This window comes from Solanum lycopersicum, chromosome 3 (genome assembly GCF_036512215.1).
Source record: "Solanum lycopersicum chromosome 3, SLM_r2.1".
NCBI classification, from domain to species: Eukaryota; Viridiplantae; Streptophyta; class Magnoliopsida; order Solanales; family Solanaceae; genus Solanum; species Solanum lycopersicum.
Genome location: NC_090802.1, coordinates 2,834,682 through 2,858,954, shown reverse-complemented (window position 1 = coordinate 2,858,954; position 24,273 = coordinate 2,834,682). Strand labels below are relative to the sequence as shown.

At 33.5% G+C, this 24,273-nt stretch overlaps 2 protein-coding genes across 3 annotated transcripts; one reads left to right on the top strand and one right to left on the bottom strand.

Moving 5' to 3' along the window:
* Positions 1-1,868: 1,868 nt before the first annotated feature.
* LOC101253973 (plastid division protein PDV1) lies at positions 1,869-7,243 on the bottom strand. Its single transcript, XM_004234135.5, has 2 exons — positions 6,728-7,243; positions 1,869-2,616 (listed from the first exon to the last, which is right to left on the bottom strand). Exons 1-2 carry the CDS (start codon positions 7,049-7,051, stop codon positions 2,101-2,103), a joined length of 840 nt encoding a protein of 279 aa, XP_004234183.1. The 5' UTR covers positions 7,052-7,243; the 3' UTR covers positions 1,869-2,100.
* Positions 7,244-14,740: 7,497 nt separating this feature from the next.
* Positions 14,741-23,137, top strand: LOC101253663 (mitochondrial carrier protein MTM1). Of its 2 annotated transcripts, none has more exons than XM_004234134.4 (11): positions 14,741-15,095; positions 15,647-15,941; positions 16,124-16,213; positions 19,024-19,152; positions 19,304-19,363; positions 19,490-19,660; positions 19,876-19,972; positions 20,731-20,822; positions 20,908-21,057; positions 21,971-22,029; positions 22,591-23,137. In XM_004234134.4, exons 2-11 carry the CDS (start codon positions 15,672-15,674, stop codon positions 22,721-22,723), a joined length of 1,251 nt encoding a protein of 416 aa, XP_004234182.1. In that variant the 5' UTR covers positions 14,741-15,095; positions 15,647-15,671; the 3' UTR covers positions 22,724-23,137. The 2 variants fall into 2 exon arrangements, with proteins under 2 accessions (XP_004234182.1, XP_010317482.1); XM_010319180.4 differs by having other exon boundaries at positions 14,935-15,095; positions 15,659-15,941.
* The last annotated feature ends 1,136 nt before the right edge of the window (positions 23,138-24,273 follow it).

The following is a 24,273-nucleotide window of genomic DNA, read 5'->3' as shown; positions in this document are numbered from 1 at the left end:
AGAGAAAAATAACATCTTTTAAATGATTAATTTATCTACATGACATTTTATAAAAATAATTATCAATATATAACCGCTCCTACGCGATTCAAACAACTCCTTTATTATATAAAAAATAAAATGATATAAGCATACATGTATAACGTGGAAATGCAACTATCAACCCATTCCCCACTATTAATTTATTAAAGAATCGCCAACTAAAAAGATATGTATTAGTAAAAGTAGTAGAGATTTAAAAGGGCCATGCCAAATCTCATGCAATTACAAATTTCACTACTTTATTATTTATTAAAGGATTGATGATTTTTCAAGTTTTCTCTGGATGGACCATTTCTTAATAAAACAACTTTTCTTATAAGTTTAGGTTAAGCATGCTTATCTGATTAATCAAGATTATCCAGGAGGACCATTTCATTTGTAGCTAGGTCCCACTCTTCATCAAGGATAAATTACAGTCAAATATCATTCGACCTTCTAGTTTACAAAATATCTATATAGTATGTAGATGTAGATAATATACATATACCTATAAATAACATATACAATCAAAGTATTTAAATAATGTATACTTTGGTTCGCGATTTTTTATCAACCGATGGATAAAATGCTTCAGTTTTCCATTCTCATATGAGGTCGGAAAGTGGATTGGGAACAGGTCGACACGAAGTGATTCATCATACTCAAACATAAACTAAATGGCGAAAGAATATATTTACGTAAGTTTCTCAATAATCTTTTATCTTGAGTAAATCGTACGCGTTCGCAACTATAGGATAAAGAAGATATATCGTGGCTCAGTTTATGGTGGACTTTAGTTTTGGGCATTTGGGCTTTCATGTGATCCAATAGAAAGATAGTCTTACAATGAGATACAATAGCATGAAATAGAAACTCAATAGTTTGTATTTATATTCTTGAGCTTAGTTTAAATTTTAGGGAAATTGAGCAACAAAGCAAACTTATACTGTTTAATTACTTATTATAATTATAGTTTGCTATAATTACCACTTGCGACTAACACTATATATTAAATACTTGGGCTGACTTCGAGTTTGTATAATTAATCACGTTTGTTTATGTATAATTCTCAAGAATATGCAAATACATATGTATAATATACAATTATTTAACATATATACATATAAAATTCACCTCTGTCCCACTCTCTCCTCCCTTCGTCTTGCTTGCCCTATATACAAATGTATATGTATAATATACAATTATATACATATAAAATTTACCTCTCTCCCACTCTCTGTCCTCTCTCGCTCGCCTCTCTCCTCCCACTTCCAATCTTGTCATATACACAAATACATATATATATATAATATACAATTATCTAACCAATATACATATACAATTCACCTTTCTGCCACTCTTTTTCCCCTCCCTCTCGCCTCTCTCCTCTCTCTCCTAGTCTCGCCCGCCTGTCTCCTCCCAATAACATGAAGTTACGAACTGTAATTATCTAAAACTATAACTATGGAGAGTAATCAAGTTATTTTTAGTGGCTATATGTGAAAATTCCCCTAAATTTTATTAATTTAAGTTTTAGCCGTTAAATTTAATATGACTAACTTTTTAACTCCGATGGGTTATAATTGCAACCGTTCGGGCCCTTAAACCTTTTTGGGGCAATTATCATACACAATCCCAAAAAACCCAATTCTTCAATCCAACCCACAAAAACGACCCGTATATGTCTTCTTCTTCGCAACGACGCTCAATCAGATTGACAATCAGGGTTCGCTTGCCCGTGCATGTTTAATAATCTTCTATATGCTAATAGATAACATTCTGAGTATTACCTTTAGATGAAGAATGACATAGTTATTGGCAACAGGTAATCAAACATGCACATAGACTACAGTATAAAATATGTTATATGTTCCAAAGAAAGGAAGATTTAGCTCTTTACAACATTTATAGATAGTCCTTTACTACTGTCTACCATAAGAAACTTGGTTTTCCCACCTCGGTAAAATTTGGGGCAAAAATCCAACATTTTATTACAACTTTTTGAGAGAAACAAATTTCTACTTACAAAAAGACGCAATCTAATGTCCTCTTTCTCCCCAATCCTCACTATATTCGGTTTCAGCCCCTGGCTGACAACACATCCAAATTTAGGCTGGATGATGACCCCTCAGGCTGAGAGATTTTTCTAATATTTCTGCTGTAGTCAACGTCTTCTCCTAACGGGAGGTCCAAAAGGTATTTTTCCTTGCTACCAACTTGCTGCAGATGCATCAGTGCAAGCATGCTGATTGCAACCAACGCTGCATTCCCCAAAATTCCACCCACTTCATCCAATCTAAGAGACTTTCTAAAGAAATCAAAACTACAAAAGAATATATTGAATAGAGCATTTGATCTCTTTCTTATCTGCGTCGTTAAATTTTCACCTGTGGCGCTTGTAGCAGGACCATACAGATTTTCAGGAGAAACAAACTGACTGCCATTACGAACATCTCCCACCAAAGATTTAGCTTCTTCAATGAATTTGTATTTCTTACCTGGATGTTCAGCCAATCGCATTGCAAGTACAATTCGGCTTTGCTCTAAGCGAGCAAGAGCAGCATCCCTTTCTGCACGTTGCTGATTTTGTACGGTCTGGTACAAGTGCACCCAAAAAGAAGAAGAAAAAGTAACTAGGAAGTTAATATCTATTGTACATAATAAATATTAAAGTCAATCAAACTGTGCAGTCATACTTCTTAGAAAAAAAACAGAGCCAACTAAGATATCATTATGCAAATGCTTCTAGTACATATTCAGCAATAAAGAGGAGGATCTCAGAAAGAGTTAAAAATCTATCCATTTACATCTTCATAAATCAAACTTGACGTTCTTCTACTTTAAACATACTCTAATCAATGTAAATAGCTCAAACCAACTACTTGTCTTCACCAACCACATCTCTGTACCAATTTGTAACTGATTCTGTTACGCATTAGCAGCACCTGCCCCAACACCCCACAACTCCAGAAAGAAGAAAGAAAATGCTCTCACACATCATGAACCACTTCAAGTAATGCAATTGAAGAACAAGATATAGATTGCATTTACTACAATTACTCCAAGTCTCCAATGCCATCAAAGCTGATTAGAAAGAAAAGTCGGTCTTATGCATAAGGTACCACGACTCCCCAGATGGACCAATGAAATACACTAACCAGCGCAATTGCCAATGGTAAAACTCCCCAAATTTACCTCTATTGAACAGAAATGGCTGAGAGATTAAACCTGAAAATTGGCATAGTCTCTAGGTTTAGATGTATATTTAGCACATTGACATTGGATAAGCGGAATATTCTCATGGTGAAATTTATGAACATTTTGGAGCAGCCAGTTAAATAAATCTACGAGTGTATAAATGGTAGAGTTGTCATGAATCATTATTCCATACCAGAAAAATTTGAGACAGCAAAAAACTTCCACTGGAAGTGAACATATTTCTTAAGTGACAACTAATACAAGGGTAATATTCTTGATTTATGTTTTGTTTGGATAAGTTGATTACAGATTCAGTATTAGAATTGGTTGGCTCTTTTCAACATTATACCTTTTTTTTTCCTTTTTTAATGACAAGGGAAACCCGCAGCCGCTACCCTTTGGCTGCGCACAAGGTAAAACCCCCGCTCCTATGCAATAACTCGCAAATCACATAGGAGAGGTAACCCGCACTAGGCAAGCCTTGTGTCCCTTGCTTTTGCTGGCAAGGGGTTTCGAACTTGAGACGTCCAACATAAACCACTGAGCCACCCCGAAGGGTACCATTATATCTTTTTTTAATGACTGTGGTGTCCATTATTATACTTTGATCTTTTTCAGTCTTTTTTGTGGATAATGATAATGTCCGAACCAGCTTAATCGCATCTCAACTATTCCACAGGTGCCCACCAACACAAGTACCAAGTAACTGTGCTGGAATTTGAACCCTTCTTTCAAAGGTTTGAACCCACTTCATTTGACGTTGGCCACATTCTTAGGTGTTGCAGTATGCTATATTTTGTTTCCTCGAAGCCTCTCCTCAATTGTTTTTGTGTGTTTTTCCCTTACTTGGGTCATTAATCATGTTTGGATCATGCTTGACTAATAATAAACTTCTAACACTTCGGCTGTTCGGCATATGTATGTAATTACAGCCAACCGCCAACCGAAATATCAATAAATCCAATTTTTCCTAGTACTTTTCATTTGGATACTTTGGGGCAAAACATGGCTTGGAACGTCAATTGCTTCAACCTTTTGTTGAGGTCTCGGTAGTGCAAAGGTGTGACCTAGCAGTCAAATGAAGTGGGAAGAAAACCATGAGGAGGTTCAAATCAGAGACAAAAGCATCACTAGATGAATCTGCCTAATCTTTGGCAAGAAAATTTATCCAATATTGATAGGAGTCTGTAGGTATCCGGTGGAATAGTTGAGGTGTGAACAAGCTCGCTCGGACAATCTTCATCCCAAAAAAGAACCAATAAATCTTAGTACCAAAAAGTTATACTACAGAAATATATGCAAAACATATCCTAAAATTACTTCATGCAAGTTGTGGAAGCTAAGACACTAGATCTCTCACACTCTCTTTCTTAGTTCTATCAAATATTCTTAGCTTCACCTCTTGGTCCATGGAAGATTACAACTCCAAAGGTCACTCGCCGTCTCATGTTGGGTGTCCATAAACTTGCAGAGGCCAAAGTTAGAAGTGTTGCAGCCTTTGGTGGTGGTTTTTCCTTATTGCTGCATCTCTAGAACCTGCTTTGTTTCAAGCTGTCTACTAGTGTTAAAATTTACTTTAGCATCTACTGATCTATTCCTGTGGACACAGTTGCAGACAGAATGCTTCTAGTTGAACAAAGAACTAGGTTTGTCTATTCAGTAAACCAAACAAGATCAGTACAAGCCAGTTACCAATTGATTGTTCATCCTTTCCACTCCTAGTTGTTCTTCCATTTTATTGCTAACTATACTATCTTTATACAAGAATTTATAAGCAGATCACACAGCCATTAATGTTGGATACAACTTTTTAATGCACATGTACGCCTTAATATTTTTTTCAGTGGACATCAAAAGAATAATTTATACCGACCTCAAAGAACACAATTGATACCAACCTCAATGAACGTACGCCATCAGAGATGCATACAGTAAATCCAGAAAAGTCATGCACATCATAGTTCATTAGAATCGAACAACATAGTTCTGTCATTATTTATTTCAGAGAAAAGCCATGAAGATACAAGCTTGCGCAAAGGAAAAGGAACAAGAGTGATTCATAATTAATTAAGAAAAAGAGGTGAAACAAAATTTAATGTCAAACTCAGATTGTCATTAAAACAGATCTCTTCCTACCTTAACAACACGCAGATCAATTGGGTTTCGAACACGAGAGACATTGTGTTTTTAATTCCTCGGTAACCTAACAACTTATCTCATATTACCTTCCTAATTAGATAAAAAGTTCAAAAATTAGTTGGACTGTTGGGTAGTCAAGAATCTGAAGATAAGGGTAAATTGTGTGTTTATGGGTTACTCCAATGCTTGAACTTTGATAATGGTGAGACAATCAATTTTGAGGAAGATGGAAAACAGGGCAGTGGTATGTGGATGCGTTAATGAGTTCAAATTCTGATATTACAGCTGCCTATTCTTTGAAATTTGGGGTTCTGATCGCAAACGGAAATGATGATAGCAGTAGTTATAGTCTTGGTGTGATTACTGTGATAAGAAGGAATAAAGAGCAAGAAAACAAACCTGAAAAAAGAAATCTTAAATGTAAAGTTGAATTAAATATATAATCTCCAATAGGAAACCGATAGATGGACTATTTATTTCAATTTTAGCAATCATAGCTTCATTCGTTCAATCCCTACACTCTTACAAGAGGTGTATTCAACTTCTTGGACGGGTCAGCATTTAAGGGTTACAAAATTCCAAAAATAAAAGGTTCAAGGGGGTAAAAGAACCTGGTAATCAATATGTGTATAGTTTAGTAAAACGACAGTATGTTGGGAGGGCCTTTTACCATTTTCTCAACAAAAATACTACCTAGTCTTCACCGCAACTTGAATCAAACTTTTCTCTATGAGCACCAAATAAAAACCAAGCTGTCAAAATCCTGTTTCTATGAAAAATTTGGCAAGGGATAGTGTGGTATACAATCATACCATGCTAAACTTGCATGTTGCAGTATCAAATAACCACAAGGTTTTTGCAGTAATTGCTCTACATTGGACGTGGACAAGATGGAATTTCAGCACTAATTGTGATAACACCAATATCAGCACGAGCAAAATACATAGCTTAAAACTAAAGTTACCTATTTCAAAAATAAATAAAATACATTGTTTAAAACTCGAAGCATGAAAACAAAACAAATACACAGGTTTAGTGTTCTCTTTCTTTTCAAATCAATTCCTCCTTCTCCTCTTGCAATTAGTTGGTTTTGCTTGAGGATCCTATATAAGATGTACTAACATGTAAGTAATAAAAATGCTAAGCAGCTACTCAGATTATATCATTACGTTTCATTTTGATCGAACTTCACAAGCCAGATTAATTGCAGCATAGCATCACAAAACATCAAATCTAACGCATGACACAGCAGTAGACAATTTCAAACAACGCCGGCTAAATTCATTCAGTCAGAAAATGAAAAACGAATAGATTATATGAATAGACCAATAAAACAAACAAAAAAAAAAGGATAGAAATAAGAAGTTACATGGAAGAACTCGAGCTGGTGCTCAAGGTGTTCAAGTGCGGTCCGGATAGCATTGAGACTCTTAGCCTCATGAACAGCGGATTCATCCTCATCAACAGGAAACTCCTTAACGAAAACGTAACCATGCTTTACCTGATCTCCATTGTTATCATTTCTCTTGTTAGAACGGTGACCGTAAAAGTCATCGGACTTAGAGCGAGACTTGACGGAATTGAGGAATTGAGCTCGAGAAACAGAGTGAATAGCATCGCTAAGTTTATCATGTAAATCCCATATTTTCTCGAGAACAGCTTCGATTTCATACACCTCCATTTCCCATTTCATGGAGGAAACCACAGTCTGGAGGGAAAGTATATTGAAAGAGAGAGAAAGAGAGTATTCTAGCTAGGGTTTCTACATTTTATTTAATTTTGTGTATTATGTATTTTTCCCTCTTCTTCTTTTTTTTTGGATTTATTTAGCGCTTCTTTCGCACTACTACCAACGCATATTTTACAGCGTGGAAACGTGAGGCTCACTAGTCAGGTGTATTTTCATCATCATTATTTCTGTTCAGTTCTGGGTGGTGGTCCCCACAAGGAACAGTTTAATTTTAAATTTTTTTTTATTTACGTCACATTTTAAGACGTGTGTATTTACATATGTCACTATCTTTTTAGCATTTAAATGTATAAAAAACTGTTTTTATTTAAAAATAATAAATTTTTTAATAAAATGTTAAGATACTATAATATACTACATATTAATTTCTCTACAGAAATTATATTTGATATGTTGTATAATATCAACAAAAAAATAGAGAGTTATTCAGGGGATAATTATATTGGCTAATTGTAACGATAGTGGTTGTGAATATTGTTTAAGGATGGTGTTGTGGTGTACGTAGTAGTTACTAGTAATGGCGATTGGTGATTGTTTATAATAACGATGAATAATGTGGATGGTATATAATGCGGTGATTGATAGTGGTGATTTATGGTGGGTGATAATAATTATAAATCAAATAAATTGATGATTACGATAATGATGATTATATTATAGTTAGTGATGATGGGTGATAACAATAAACCACAATAAAGGTAGTTGTTATTGGTGAACAATGAAGATAGTTCTGATTAGATAAATTTCCTTTTTTATAAAGAAAATGTTTTTCAATAGCCATCTTACATAGTTTAATCATCTAAAACACGGACTCATTAAAAGAAAGATGTAATTAATAATAGTTAAGACATAAATGGGACTTGAGATAAAATTAGGTACATTTTAAAATGTAGGCGGGAGTTCACCTAAGGCTTTTCTAGGTATAATATTTACTCAACTTTTCTTTTCAGAAATACTATAATGATCAATAAAGTCACATAATGGATCAATTTAGTGTGTTATATAAGTAGTTAAATATCGCTTCAGTACTTGATGACTTTATATATATATATATATATATAATTAACAAAATATTAGGCTCGATTCTTTTTTTTCTAGGGATAAGATCTAATTTCTAATTATATTATTTTATAGAGTTAAAGTTTAGTTACTCGATAGTTTATTCGTCCAATCTATTATATGTTGATTATTTAACAAAATAAATATCATTTATTTGTTTTAAACAATATAACATGAAATTGTCAAACATCTCAAGTTAATATATGTAATTTTATTTTGAATATGTAAAGATATTTACTTTTGATATCTAGGATATCTAAAATTTGTATAAAAATGAAAAAGGAATTATATTTATCTTTAATAAATATTTATTTAAACATTAATGCTATTTTTTAGAAGTTACCTTTTTCAAGTTTGATTTATTAGTGTGATAAGTCTTGAAATTAAGAGTTAAATCCTAATTTTTTAGAAGGTATATTTTTTAAATCTACTTTTCTTAATAGCTTAGGTCTTGAACCTAATTTATTAGAAGGCATTTTTCAAATCTATTTTAGCAATTTAGGTCTTGAACCTAATATATTAGAAGGTACATTTTTCCAAATCTATATACTTTTTTAATATTTTAGGATATGAGTACACACCCTATTTTTAAAAGGGACATTTTTTCATATCTATTTTGTTGATACGCTAGGTCCTAAAATCACATGATCTATAAGTCCTAAATTCTATGTTTTTAGAATTAAGTACATATTTCACAAGTCTATTTTATTAATAGTTTAGGTCTTGAAATGACAAGATTTAAACCCTATTTTTACTTAGAATAGGCATCTTTTCAAGTTTGTTTTATTAGTGTTGTAAGTCTTAAAATTACAAGGCATAAAATATAATTTCTTAGAAGATAACAATTCGTCAGTACTTCGATCTTGTAAATTTTTTATACAGATTTTGGACCTTGTTTTTTAAAAAGATATAGTCTTAAATTTGTTAAGTTTGAAATTTATTGTTAGTTAATGATTATCAACCCTTAACTAATACTACTAACAATTAACTTTTCATCCTAAAACCTATTATAACAATCTTTTTAGCTACTTAATTTTTTTAACTAAATTAACATAACGAAGAAAACCGCTTAAACACATTAACATTATGAAATTAGCTAAACAACAATTTCGTAATTAGATAAATAATAAACTAATAAACAAACAATTAACATTTAATGAACACTAAGTATCTAAGTGATTTTAAGGATTTTTATAGCACACTAAATTAGTGTGGTATGTGACTTCATCAATTAACTAAGGTGTGGTTCAATCATGAAAGTTTTAGAAAGTCAATTATGTGTGTTTTTAAGTGTTTACCTTAGAAAGTTGAGATACTTAATTAGTTTAATGAGGTGAAAATAAATATTTTTCAATAGTAATAAAATTCATTTAATTTTCAAAAGTTCAAAATAGTAGTTTTTTCTCGTAAACATTGTTGAAACTGTTATTGTAAACGCAAATTGTTTTGCTAAAAAGTTTAAAATAGTAGTTTTTTCTCGTAAACATTGTTGAAACTGTTATTGTAAACGCAAATTGTTTTGCTATATATAATAATAATATAAATATTTTCTCAAATTAATTCGTGAAAGCCCAAATTACTTATTTGACAGTATTTTTTCAAAAAAGTATTTCTAACCCAAAAAAAAAAATTCAAATTAAATTTCTTTTAAAGTTCAACCAAATAAGCTATTAGTTGCCCTTAAACACAACTATACTCTTCCTAGATAATGACTACATTATGCTTATTTATATTATTTATTTGATTTAGATAATATTTAAATAAATTATATATTTTTTATCGTTTCACAATATTAAGACTTGTAATATGAAAAAATAAACTTAATAATATTTCCAAAGGAAAAGTAATAATAAGCGTAGAGTTACAAAAAAACAAAAGTGAGATAAAAGGGTCATCATCCCTAATCGATCTTTATATGAAATAGCATATTTTGCCATTATATAGCGAATTTAACAATATAATAAAATAATATTTGATGCACCGTAAATAAATATAGTGTAGTAGATGATGTTGCTTTTCCTTTAATTTAAGGTTTCGAGTTCGATCTAAATATGAAAAATCTTTAATAGGAAATACGAAGCTACAAACCTAGAATGGGCTTTATTCTACATGAATTTGAAATAGTCAAACTCAAATACGAATATCGACACGAAGTGAAAAACTAAAAATAAAATATCTAATACTCCTACTAGGCTACTACCATTTGTCACCTCTAAAATTGATCTCAATTTGTCCAATCACTAGGGACCAGCAGTCATGCATTTACACCACAAATTTTGGGTATTTTTCCTGTCCAAGTAATATTTGGTTAATGTAATTTTTATTTTTCATAGCTAAGCTTAGAAAATGTTTAGTGGTTCAACGAAGCTTTCAGATATGAAAATTTAAAATAACTACATATTTTACTAATGAAAAAAGTGAACTTCTTTTTTTTTTTTTTTTTTGAATTTCTAAAAATTATGAAATTCAACTTGAAGTTGTGAAATTTTAGATTAAATGCAAATTTTGGAGTATAACTTTTAAAAAAAAGTAACTAAAAACACTCCCCAAAAATTTGAATTTTTTTATACCTTTTTTTATTTTTCATATTAAAGACAAAATATAGCTTTTAAAATACTCACAATTTTTATGGATATATAAAAAGAATTCACAATGGCCAGAGGAAAATGCTTATCTTCTCTAATGCAAAAATAAAATTAAAATATAGTTGACTTGTTGAAGAAAAGCCATTTTACTTGAAAGGTGGATTTAACCAAAGTTTGAAACATATTTTCATATTTAGGTTAATTTAATTTTTGTATATACGTCCTGTACTTTTAATTTCATACTTTAGCTTAAAACAAATTTATTTCTTTGGAACAAATTTTTTTTGAAATATACAACTCCATAAACGGATGGTAAATAACGATATATGTATTTCTTTGGAAATTAAACTATTTTGAAAGTAAATCATGTCAGATTTTACTAATTACTATTGCACTTGACTTCAACAACTAAGACCAGGGCTACCAAATCTAAAAAGGGACAATGATTTTTTATTTTATATATATATATATATATATATATATATAAAATAAACCCCCTTTTTTTTTCTTTTTCTTTTGGTGGAATTTTGGAAGAACATTAATATTGTAGGTTTAGAGTGGTTATTTAATATATTTTTAGCATAATGAACATGACTGAAGAGTAAAGACGAGTACAATAAATTTGTTGTGCAAAAATAAAAATGATATTAAAATTGCAACAATTAAAGAAATATCAAATTATTGAGCCCGTCGTGTTCTTTCCGTGGACATCAGAGGCCAGGGGTCCATTGCCTCACCCTGAAATGAGAGGGAAGGTCGATTTGACTCGAACTCTAGACTTGATCTTGAAACCTACACCTTTAATGATGCGATGGAAAAAAAATTATTTTTTCATCAAGTTGGCCCCAGTGTGAAGAGGGTGTCTATTATCAAGAACCAGTTCAGATTACGTGAAGCGATCTACCAGAAAACTCATCCAACATGTGGAGTAGTTTAAGGAAAAGAAGAAAGATTTACATATTACAGTGTTCATTGATCTAGAAAAAAACATATGACAAAATTTCAAGATAGGTTTTAAAAGATGCTTAAAGGCTAAAGGTGTATATATGTTGGAGTCAAGACCAGTATGAGAATGGGGGGAGAAAACTTAGAGCACTTTCTAGTCATAATGGGTTACAATAGACGTCGACCATTAGCCTATTTATTTCTTACGAAAGTATCATATTCAAAGTGAGATTATAGTGTATGATATTCACGTATGATATAATAGTGATTGATGAGACACACGATACAGTTATCACTAGACTAGAGGTTTGAAGAAAAATACTGAAGTCTAATTAAAGGGCTTGGATTGAGCATCATCAAAATTGAATAATTGGAGTGTGAGTTTAGCGATATCACACACGAGGTCTGTGTGGAAGTGAGACTTGATGAACATGTCATCCCGATGAAATACGATGTTTTAAGTACCCAAGGTCTTTAATTCATGTTAATGGATAAATCAACGATAATGTCACACATCATATGAGTTGAATTGCTTGCCTATGAAGTCTTGTCATGATAAGAAGGTACAACGAAAACTTAAAGGTAAGTTCTACAAAAGTGATGGTTTGTCTGACTATATTTGTATGGCCTTATGGGGCATATTGTTGGCCAGTTAAGATCTCTCATGTTTGGAATACGAAAGTTGCAAAGACGAGAATGTTGAGGTAGATGTTTGGGTATACAAAGAGAGATGAAATTAATAATGGAGATATCCGAGACAAGGTACAAGTAGACTCCGTGCTAGACAAGATGAGTTGGACATATGAATAGGAAAAGTGTAGTAAGCAATCGATATATAGTGGCATGCATTAAGATAGGTTGAGGCAAGTCAAAAAGTATTGGAATGATTATACGAGACATAACATATCTAGCCGATGGCATGACCTTAAATAAGAATACGGTTGGAAGTCACAAATTATGACAAAAATTTAGTTGACAGTTGAACATTCTCTTGCTTTCCTTTCTAGATAGGTTTGACGTTCATACTTGAACCTTTCTTCTTACCAGTAGTATTAACATTAATCTCGTAGTTTTTTTTATCTTCAACTCTGATTATCATTGATATTTTTTCGTGCTCTAATTATTGCGTTATTGTGTTGTACTTGGTATTCTCCCCCAGTTTATTGAGTAATACAATCAATTTCATGTAATTTTATTGTTTATATTGCTCTCATATAAGCACACATCCCCTAAAAACTGATTGACAATTTCTTTTTAAGAAAAATGACAGAAATCCACCTTTAAGTTCTCCTATTACCATAATCTCCTATTAGTTTTCTCAAAATCCTCATTTTTGCGCATCAGATCAATGTACCAACGCATCAAATTAATGTATCTTGCGCATCAGATCAATGTATCTCGTGCATCAGATTAGTATATCATGTACAAAAGATCTAACCCATCGGTGACCTCCTAAAGTTGACACGATATTTCATTTAGACACCTTAACTGAGAGATGTTCGTTATAGACACCTAATATAGAATTTTGCTATGTCATTTGAACACTTTTGCTTATATGACATGATGAGTGTGACACACTCATTGATAGGCGCGTGAACGAGTTATTTTGTCAATTTTCAATTATTTTTTCAATCTTCTTCTCCATTTTTAGCCACCATTTTGATCAAATTAAATTTCCCGTGAATGAAGATTTTCCAACAAAAATGAAGGAAAATATTTTTAAAATGTAAGAATAAACTCAATCGTAAAATTCTTTCATGAAAAATTGAATATTTATGACAAAATGAAATTTAAGAAAGATTAATAAAAGCTTATTTTGATAATTTACAGTGAGTAAATTCAAAGAAGCGCAACATGAAGACGTGGGTAGGGATAATTTCTACAAAACGGAAAAGGAATTTGGAGAAAGCACAGCAGGGGAGCCAAGGGCTATATTGCTGACCCCAAAACAGAAATTTAAATGAGAAAGGGGATTTGTTTGTTTTTTGGATTTTGGAGCAGGTTATCGCGAGTAGGATGGAAGTGTATTTGAAGAAGGTGATCGGGGTTTTTGGGTCTGGAGAAGACTATCGAGGAGGGGGGGGTGGGGGTGGGGGGCTTTGGAGAAGACGATCAGGGTGGGGGGCTTTGGAGAAGACGGGTCATCGGTGGGGTGGAGAGCTTCTTTTAATTGGCTTAATTATTTTTTTAAATTTTATTTGGGAAAAAATATCAGGTGTCATTAATTTGTTGGTCAGTTTTTATTTTTACTCAATATCAATTAATTAAAAATTATTTTTGAACACAAATGACAAATGTTGTCATTTAATTGGTTGTTTTACACGTCATCGACGAGCGTAATTCACACACATTATACGTTGTTGCTGATAATAAAAATGGTGTCAAAATGACACAACGAAATCTTACATGAAGTGTTTAAAATAAACAACGCTCAGTTATCTAACTGAAATATTGTGCCTACTTTAGGGGGCTACTGATGGGTTACGCCGGTATAAAATGTAACGCATATTACTTAACGACTAATGTATCTCGCCCTTCAAATTAATGTATCAGTGGTTATATTATTGTATCAAGATATATCTGTAATTATAAACTTATAAAGAATAAGTGATAAATTTTTTCTTAAAAGTTTGTAATTTCTGTTATTTGCCCATTTTTTAAAATGTAAATTGAGAATTAACGAAAACTGATTTTTTTTATATATAAAATAGAAATAAGTACACTTACCCTTTATCCTTCTCAAATGGATGGTGTATTGTTGCTATACATAATTTGACTATGTATTTGAAATTGGAGAACCAATGGGCAATTCACAATAGTCAATATTTTGGACAAATTTATGTGGTGTTTGGTTTATTTTCTAATTTCCATTTTATTTTTTGCTCAAAAATCAAGTTTTTCCTTTTTCTTTTTTTTTTTTTAAAATAGAAAGTCCTATATGCGGTCTTCAGATATACAAGTCGTACTTCTAGACAGCTTTTTTTTTTTTTTTAATTTTATTTCGGTCTTTTCGATATTTAAATCAAATTTCCTGTTTCATGTTGGTTCATTGAATGTTACAAATATATATATATATATATATATAAAAAAAAAAGCAAGAAATATCTATTAAACTAATTTCCATATTTAAATCAAATTTCCTTTTCCACATATTTTAAATCAAATATTGCAGGAGTAGAAAGAAAAAAAAAAACAAAGGCGCTAATATTTAGGCGTGCCAAACAAGCCCTAATTTCTAGAGAATTCTCTGGCCTTTACTGCCCCGCGAGGCGTGGCAATTTTGGTTTTCCTCTTCTCCAAGGAACTAGGGAACTCCTTTCTCCAAAATAATAATAATAATTATCATTTTGATTTTTACTCCTTCATCACTGTTGCTGAATCAAAGCTCGGATCAACAGGTTTTTTTTTTGATTTTTTTCTTTATTTTTCTCGTCGAGTAATGATTCCCCTACTGTATATCGATTTTCTGGTTAAACCTTTGATTTCTCTGCGGTTTTTTTTTTGTGTATTTTTTCGTTGATTGCTGTTTACTATGAATATCTTGAAAACCCAGTTCATGGATTTTGGTTTTTTTCTTCATTTTGTTTTTGGGTTGAGGCGCTGAGGGGATATAAGTTTTTTTCCCTTTATTTGGAAGAAATATTGAGTATTTTAATGGAGAAATTGATATTGAGGATTCATATAATCGACTTATTCTAATATGATATTGAGGTGTTGTTGTTGTCAACTTTTTCTTGAAAGGAACATATTCTATGGTTTTGCTTGTATGGGTTTGGTTGGATGTTTTTCATCTATGTTGACATTCTGGCCCTAATTTCTCTTTTAGCTTTGTTTTTTTCCAATTTTTTTGCTATTAGTTTGGCCTCCTTTTGTTGTAGAAGCATATTAAGTTAGAGTAGAAAGGTCGGAGATATTCATTTCGTTTGTTTCTGGCTATAATTCACGTCAGGTTGATCCATAGGTTGAGAGAGAAAATGGTGGATGAATTGAAGCAAGGAGAAAATTCATGGATAGACACTGCCGAGCAGTCGGATAGAGTATTGAATGTTGATAATGATGTTTGCTTGATGTCTCAATCAGTAGTTATCACTGATGGGGTAGAACCCTTACATCCGCAGCAGCCTCCACCTCAGGGTACCAACCCCTCCTCGGATATCCCGTTGGGCTTTCCTGAACGAGCGGTCTCAGCAGCTGGTGCAGCATTTCTCTCTGCAGTCCTTGTTAATCCACTTGATGTTGTCAAGGTACTTATGCTAAATATGGACAATTACCCGATTATTTTGTTCACCTTTACTTATCATTTGATGTTCATTTCAGTTGTATCCAGAAGTTTTGATACTTCCGTTGAATTTCAGATACAGGAATGTTACATGCATACAATATAATTGATAAGCTGACTAATTTCTGTTTCTGCACTAATTTACAGACCAGATTGCAAGCACAGGCAGCTGGAGTTGCTTATTCACATCCAATGAGTAACATGACTAGCCGCATGGCAGTTTTTGGGCCAAATATGGTATTACTTGCTTTGAAGTGTTCTTTTTTATGTGGAAACAACTTTTTGTGTCTTACTTTAATTTGTCTTCCTTGATCCTTGAATGTAGATATGTTCGTTTCTTCCCGTTGAAGTTCTTTTCCTATTTCATACATAGAGTACTATGGTATTAAGCATAACTCAAAACCTATTGTGGGAAGGCAGGCAAAATCAATATGCTTTCGTGTTAGTCCTCATGTTAAAATGAGGTTGTTAAGAAAAGAGGGTATTGAATTGTGTGTTGGTGGCATCTTTGTTGAGCTTTTTTATAGAAAAAATGTTGTCTGGTGAACTTGAATGGCTTGCTAAGTTTTGAGCATAACCCAGAACTATTGTGGAAAGACATGCAAAATCTATATGCTTTCTTGTTAATCGTTATGTTAAAATGAGGTAGTTAAGAAAAGAGGACATTCACTAGTGTATTGGTGTTGTCTTTGTTGAACTTCTAAATAGAAAAAAGTTGTCTGATCAACTTGAATGGCTTGCTAAGTTTTGGATTTTCAAGTGGAAGATAGATCAATAAGCTATGACAATACTTAATTGTGTCATAAAACTCTTTGCATTGGTGCTGCCACAAGAAATGCTGGATGCATTTATCTACTTATTGCCTGTTTAACCTGATTAATTTTTAGTGGTTCTGATTATTGTTGGAAGGATGGACTTGCAGAACAAATTACGGCTAATGCTCCACTCTTATTCCTAATGTTTCTTAGTGGTTTACACCTTGTTTTATTGCATTTGCATAAAGTGGTTTGTTTAAAGTACTACATGTGCCTGCCTGCTTGATTACTTGTGAGTAGTGTCCAAGACACCAGACCTGGAGTGGGAGTGGAATTAGAGCATGTTTTACATAATCATTGAAGTAAAATCAAAGTTGACAGTGTTATTTGTTTAATTTTTGATAAAAATCAATTTGATGCTATTATTAGTTTAAAGTGTAAATTTGGAAAAACAGTTGCGACTGCACAAGAAACAAATATAGCACGTAAACTTTGTATAGTGAGAAAGATAAATTGATAGAATGTTTTAAAGATGTGAATTATTCATCCTTAGAATTTCTAGATATAGCAGGAGTATGAATAGCCTTCCTTCATAGTGGGCACGTTCAGCAAGTTTGAGGTGATTCTGCAGGTATAAATATTATCTGTTCTTGGCTGATTTCAACCACCTTTATGGTATAAGCAGAGGTGAAAGCAACTTCCTTTCTTAGTTGGAGACAAAATGTAAAACATGATTTTATTATGAGCCGTAAACTGTATTTTCAAGATGGTAAAGTTATTAGCATAGATCTTTTGTCATTAATAAAGGGTGTAAAAACTTCCAAGGGTGTGGCCTAGTGATGGAAGAGTTAGAAGTAATATCATAGGAATCAAGTTTCAAATCCGATGAGACATTATTAGCTTAATTCTTCCAATTTGCCTACTTAGTGGGAAGTAGTTACTCTGTGCATGTGCTAGTAGTATATACCCCGTAGATTAGTCGAGATTCACGTAAGTTAACTCGGGCATCAACATAAAATAGAAGTACATAGACCAAGTTATTCTCAGCAAAAAGGAAGGAGATTTACGGATTGGGAATCTGAAATCCAGAATCAAAGCTTACTCGTGAAGTGGCTATGGAGATTTGACTCACAAGAACAAGCTCTCTGTAAGGAAACCATAAAGACTAGGTTTGGAATGGAGAGTTTGTGGATTACCAGCTTGCCCACACAACCTTATGGGTCTAGCCTATGGAGATTCATCAGAAATCTATGGGCCAAAGTTTTTAACAAATGCAAAACCAAGGTAGGGAATGGTGGAAGGACGCTGTTCTGGGAAGACAGATGGGTGGATCAGGTGACGTTGAGAAATAGGTTCCCTCTTTTTGCTCAACCCAAGCCTTCAAAAGAGGCTACTATCAGAGAAATGAGATAATCAGGGGTGGGATCTCATCTCAGGTTTAGAAGACATCTAAATGATGGAAAGGTCAATAGAGTAGTTGAGCTGCTCAACATTATTGGGCAGTGCAAAGATGAGGACAATCTATTTTGGTATCTAGATAAGCAAGGCAGATATTCAGTTGGCTCAGCTTATAGAAGCTCACAAAGACCTGGGACTCATATAGGTGGACGGCCTCGGAAAGATGATTTGGGAAGTCAAGATACCATTCAATGTTTCACTTTGTTGCTAGCTGAACAGGCTGCACTCACTCAACACAACTTCATGAAAAGAGGTGTGCAAATTTGTTCCATGTGTTGGTTTTGTGAATGTGAGGTCAAGACAATAAGCCTTTCTTTCTATATTTTAGAGAGACAGTGAAGCTGTGGCAGATTTCTTCCACTCAAGGGGCATCAGTTGGACTATGCCAGGGAACATCAAAGAAGTTCTAGCTAGCTGGAACAGAGATGGGAATAAGAAATGTTTTAAAAAGAAGAGCTTCTCTATGCAGAATTTGAAGCTGAATTGTCTGGTTCCTTTTTTTTTTGGGTGTAAACATGAATATCCTCAAATGTAGAGGATATTCCTAGTATTTTAGATTACTAACGACCTACATTGGAGTTTTCTCTCTTTTGCAACTTTTGGATATGAGTATTACTAGAATACTCCGTGTATTCTTTTGTTTGTAATAAAGTTGCCTTTTTCAAAAATAAAAAATAAAAAAGGGTCTTAAATACAGTATTTCCTGGGTGAACTGTTTCCCTCGTCTCAAATATATATATCTGTATTCATCTCTTGAAGAATGTGGAATTTTATAGATCTTTTCTTCTATTGAAATGAGCAATATAGTATTGATTTATTCATTTGTTCACTCAGATGTTTGCAGACCTGAGGTGTTCACCTTCATGTACCCGAGCTGGTGTTCATGGTACAGTATCAATCTGCCCACCTGATTGTTTCCAGTACAAAGGAGCACTTGATGTCTTCGACAAAATTATTCGGCAGGTTGGCAAGTTTATTCTCATGTTCTCCCAGATGCTCGAGTGTGTTGATTGCTCAAGTCTTCATGTTTCTTTCATGTTTATCTTCTGAATTTTCATCTTGCAGTTTGGATTGTTTTAAAGTTTTTCTGACTCTAGCTGGTGTCTTTTCACAGGAGGGTATTTCTAAGCTATGGAGAGGTACAAATGCTGGTCTAGCTCTGGCTGTACCAACAGTATGTGCCTATTGATTTAATTATAATTAGTTTCTTTGAACTCGGCAATGACTCTGTTATTGTGTATTTAAGTAAGTAAAGGCTATATGTTTTGATCACAATTTTGTGCTGATGCTTTTTGAGCAGGTCGGAATTTACTTGCCTTGCTATGACATTTTTCGCAACAAGTTAGAGGAGTTCACAGCTCAACATGCCCCAAGCTTGACACCATATGCCCCTTTATTAGCTGGTTCTCTGGCACGGTCTTTAGCTTGCACAAGTTGCTATCCTATTGAACTTGCCAGAACACGAATGCAGGTATCTCACAACTCCTATTGTCAAGGTTTATTCTATCCACCATATTTATTGGAGAGAAAAGGGTCTGGATGGTATATAAATAATTTATTTTGCATATTTTGTTATGTATGTGTCATTCAAGGCGTTCCTGTTGCTCTTTACTTGCTACAAACAAGGGTGATCCACTCCTTCAATTGTTCTGATTATCTCTTTCACTGAGTTGCTTCTGTTTACAGGCATTTAAGGATATGAACAAGAAGCCTGCTGGAGTCTGGAAGACTTTGTTTGAGGTTATTGCCAATGTCAGGAGCACAACTAGTACCAATTTTGGCTGTAAGTCAATTTTTTCCCTGGTCCTGCTTTCTAGCTATAGGAAAGAGTTTATAGATACTGTTTGTTAGTGAAAATGAGTAGCTGCAGATTCCATAGTAGTGTTAAAGGTTTTATTACATACCGAAAAAATAAATAAACCCTTCGGGGTGGTCCAGTGGTTTGAGCTTGAGACTTCCATGTTGGAGGTCTCAAATTCAAAACTCCTTGCCAGCGAATGCAAGGGGTTTGCTTTTTGGGTCGAGCTCGTCGAACCAGGCTTGCCTAGTGCGGGCTACCTCTCCAATGTGGTTTGCGAGCTATTGCATAAGAGCAGGGGTTTACCCTGTGCGCACCCAAAGGGTAACGGCTGCGGGTTTCCCATGTCATAAAAAGAAAACTAAAGGTGCCATCGGAATATATTCCTAAAATTCTGTGTCCCAACTTTAAGCTCAACAGTTGTGATCTTTAAATTCTCGTCTCTGTGCCAGTTCATTTGCTCGTCTTCTAATAGCACTATTACAACATGTGTAAGTGAATCCAAGCTTCGCAATGGAGATGCTGTGAGTGATGTCCTAAATTGTGTAAGAGAGGAGAATATTTTCCAAAGCATGGTCCCTCAGAAAGTTGAATCTTCACATAGCTTATATAGTTCTTAAAAGTCCATTACTTCTCATTCTAGCTCCTTGTTTCTCTACTTAAAATCTGTGTCTCACTTTCACTCTTTATATATGAATGCTCTCGCAATCTCTTTGAAGTGGACGTATTATTTTCTGCTGCAGTACAAAGTTATCGTGTACTTTGGTCTGGACTTGGGGCACAGCTTGCTCGCGACGTTCCTTTTTCTGCAATTTGTTGGTCAACTCTTGAACCAGTATGATTCAATTCTATTTTTGTTAGATTCTAATCCGTTCATGAATTTCATTTGATTCAAGCATTATTCTCACACATATTTGCAGGTAAGAAGGCGGCTCCTTTGTCCGCTGGGAGATGAAGCTAATGCCGTAGGTGTCCTAGGTGCAAACTTTTCTGCTGGTTTTGTTGCAGGAAGCATTGCTGCTGCTGCAACATGTCCCCTTGATGTTGCTAAGACTAGAAGACAGATTGAGGTGTTTATTTTTCATCCAAATCCTCATATATGGAATACTGATATTTAGATTTGTCCACTTGGCTCAAGCATCATTCAATCAATTAAAATCAACATTGTTCTTGTCTGTTATATAAATTAGGAAGTGATCCAGGAATCAATAGTCATAGACCCCACAGTTTGAATGTCTTCCTAGTTATATCAATCACTTTGGCTCCCTTAGCCTAGTGCTGTGTTCATTATGAGCCTTAAACCCCACAGTTTGAATGTCTTCTTAGTTATATCAATCACTTCGGCTCCCTTAGCCTAGTTCTGTGTTCATTATAAGCCTTAAAACAAGGAAGTGAGTGGATGGTAGGATGTACACCGGGTTCGCGTTTGGGATGAAAGTCTCATAATTGACGTCTTGAACTTCTTGTGAACCGTCGTTGTAGTTGTCATTTATCTCTTCTTTTTTATCTTTCTTCTTTGATCCAGGAATGAATAGTCATAGACATCACAGTTTGAATGTCTGTTTAGTTATATCTATCACTTTTGGCACCCTTAGCCTAGTGCTGTGTTCATTATGGACCTCAAATCTAGGAAGTGAGTGGATGGTAGGATGCAATACCAGGTTCGCATTTGGGATGAAAGTCTCATAATTGACGTCTTGAACTTCTGGTGAACTGTCGTTGTAGTCATTTATCTCTTTTTTTTTTAACCTTTCTTCTGTTACACTAGAGTATAACCGATATAATTCTTTTTACAACCATGCACACTATTTTGCCCTCGGGTGATTGCAATTTGTCTTTAAAATTAAAGGGATTAGTATCTGAAATAAGCTTACATTTGAGAGTGCTGTTTTTGTTTTGCACCAAGGATCCATAACGATAATTGACTTGTTTCTCCACATCTATTCGATTGTTTGCTTATCTACCTCTTTTTCTTTATTACAGATGGACCCTGCCAGGGCGTTGACAATGACGACAAGGCAAACTCTACTTGAGATTTGGAGGTACAGCTTTGAGAATATGCCCACTGAATTGTTCCTGTGCAAAATAACATATAAGCTGCATATATTAAATCCATGATGATATTGCCGAACATGCTATTGGAAAAGCTATTATGGCAGCAGATCGTTTGTTGTGCAGAGGGGTTGTTTGGATTGGCTTCTTTTAAGTGACTTAATAAGTTAAAAGTCATAAGTCGGGTTTTTGGCTTTTTTGGGTACTTTTTCAGTTCCAAAAAAATGCTTAAAAGCACCAAAAAAATTAGCCTAGAAGCCTAAAGTCGCTAAAAATAAAAAACTCCCACTGAATGCTCCAAGTCAGAAAGCATTTTGTTTATGCTTTTAGTTTTTCTTTTCACTGCAAAAAAAGCTGAACCTGATTAATCCATGCACCCCACCAGTTGGACTTAGTACTTCTCCAGAGATCCACATTCGGTTGTGATGAGTCTTGTGAGTTCATAGGGTTGGACAATTTTCCTTAAACAGAGTGGCATGTGCGTGTTTTTGTTCACTATTTTTCTGGCCATTAAGTAGATTCTGAATGAAATCATGCTCTGACTATTACAGGGATGGAGGGCTCAAGGGACTGTTTACTGGAGTAGGTCCTCGTGTTGGTCGTGCTGGCCCTTCAGTTGGAATTGTGGTTTCGTTCTATGAAGTTGTCAAATATATGTTACACCAACAATATGCTTCTTCATAGGGAGCATAGTCAGGTTAATTAGGTATCTTCTTTCCAACATCTTGGATCGGGCACTGGTTGCTGAAATAGCGCCATGATTCTGACGCTCAGCTCTAATGTGGATATGGTAGCACACTAAGGAGCAGTTTTGACCATGGTAGATTTACCTACACAGATTAGCTTGTAGAAAATAATCCCTCTCTTCTTTGCTTTCCAGCCAATATTGGTTGTTTTTTCGGCATAATTGTCTTTGGACTAAGAAGAGATTTTGATATACTTTGGTTGCATCAAATAGCAGTTTTTCCTGAGATGTTCCTCACTTCTCATAAAAATGTTCAAGTTCTTCATGTCTTTTATTATTTGTCTGGTGATATCAAAGCTAAAAATATTGATGCGGAGGGATTTTTATCGATTTTATTTTTCATTACCATAAAATACTGTCTTAATCTTCTTTATGTTACATTTGGTACATTGCTTTAGATGGAATGATTAGTTTGTTCTAGTATTTATTCCCAATAAATTGAATTGTCGATATATACAATAAAACGAATGTTCCCGAAGTTAATTTTTTATCTCGCTGTATATGGCATTATCAGTCTTAAGTTCGGCTCTTGGAATGTTGGAACAACATGTAAAACTTAAACCACTTTGACCCAACTATTGAAAAAGGGGGGGTGCATGGTGGATGATTTTAGAAGTGGACTTTCTATTTGTTAGGTAAAAAAAATGAGTTTTTGGTTAAAATCGTCTTTCAAGTATGATCTAAACCTAAAGTACATCTTTGTGTTATATAAGTGAACGAATAACATCTTTGAACTATCCAAAGAGTTGCAAGATTCATCCTTTTATCTATTTTTTTTAAGAAATTCATGCGACCAATAAAAAAAGATCTAAACCATCGGTGATTAAAATCATATTCAGACAAAATATATTCAAATTCTAAATATTTCTTTGTAAAATATGGCCAAATACTATTCTAACTTCAAAATTTTTAGATAAAGTAATTTTATTTTATTTTCATAACTAAATGTCTACGTAATTTCACTAAATTTTCAGTATTTTTGCACGTTGTTTAAAATGTAAACTGCATTGTATATATATTAGATACGCCCTAAATATTGTATTAAAGAAAATCTCTAAAAAGTTGAACGTAATATTTTTGAAATGATCTTTTTAACATAATCTTTCTAACCATCGAAACCTGCTGTATAAATATTTCAAAACTTATTATTGGTGCAAGTCAATTGACTTGATGATACATATAAACTAACAACACTCAAATTTAGATCCTGAGAATTGAAGATTTATTTTCTATCTATATCCTTATTCTTTTTAGCTAACTTTGATCTTCTCGTTATGGCCAAGACATGATCAAATTATTTTTTTTACTGGTTCTATCGGTTTCTTAACTAAAATATATTGAGGGATGATTCATGTTATTGTTTGAATAGTATAAAGATGCTTTTTTTTTCAAATAGATAATATAAAAATGTTCATTAAATTTGAGTCATAGTTAAGAAATAATTATAGCAAAAAAAGATCACGAAATTTTTTACATTTAGGCGAATTTA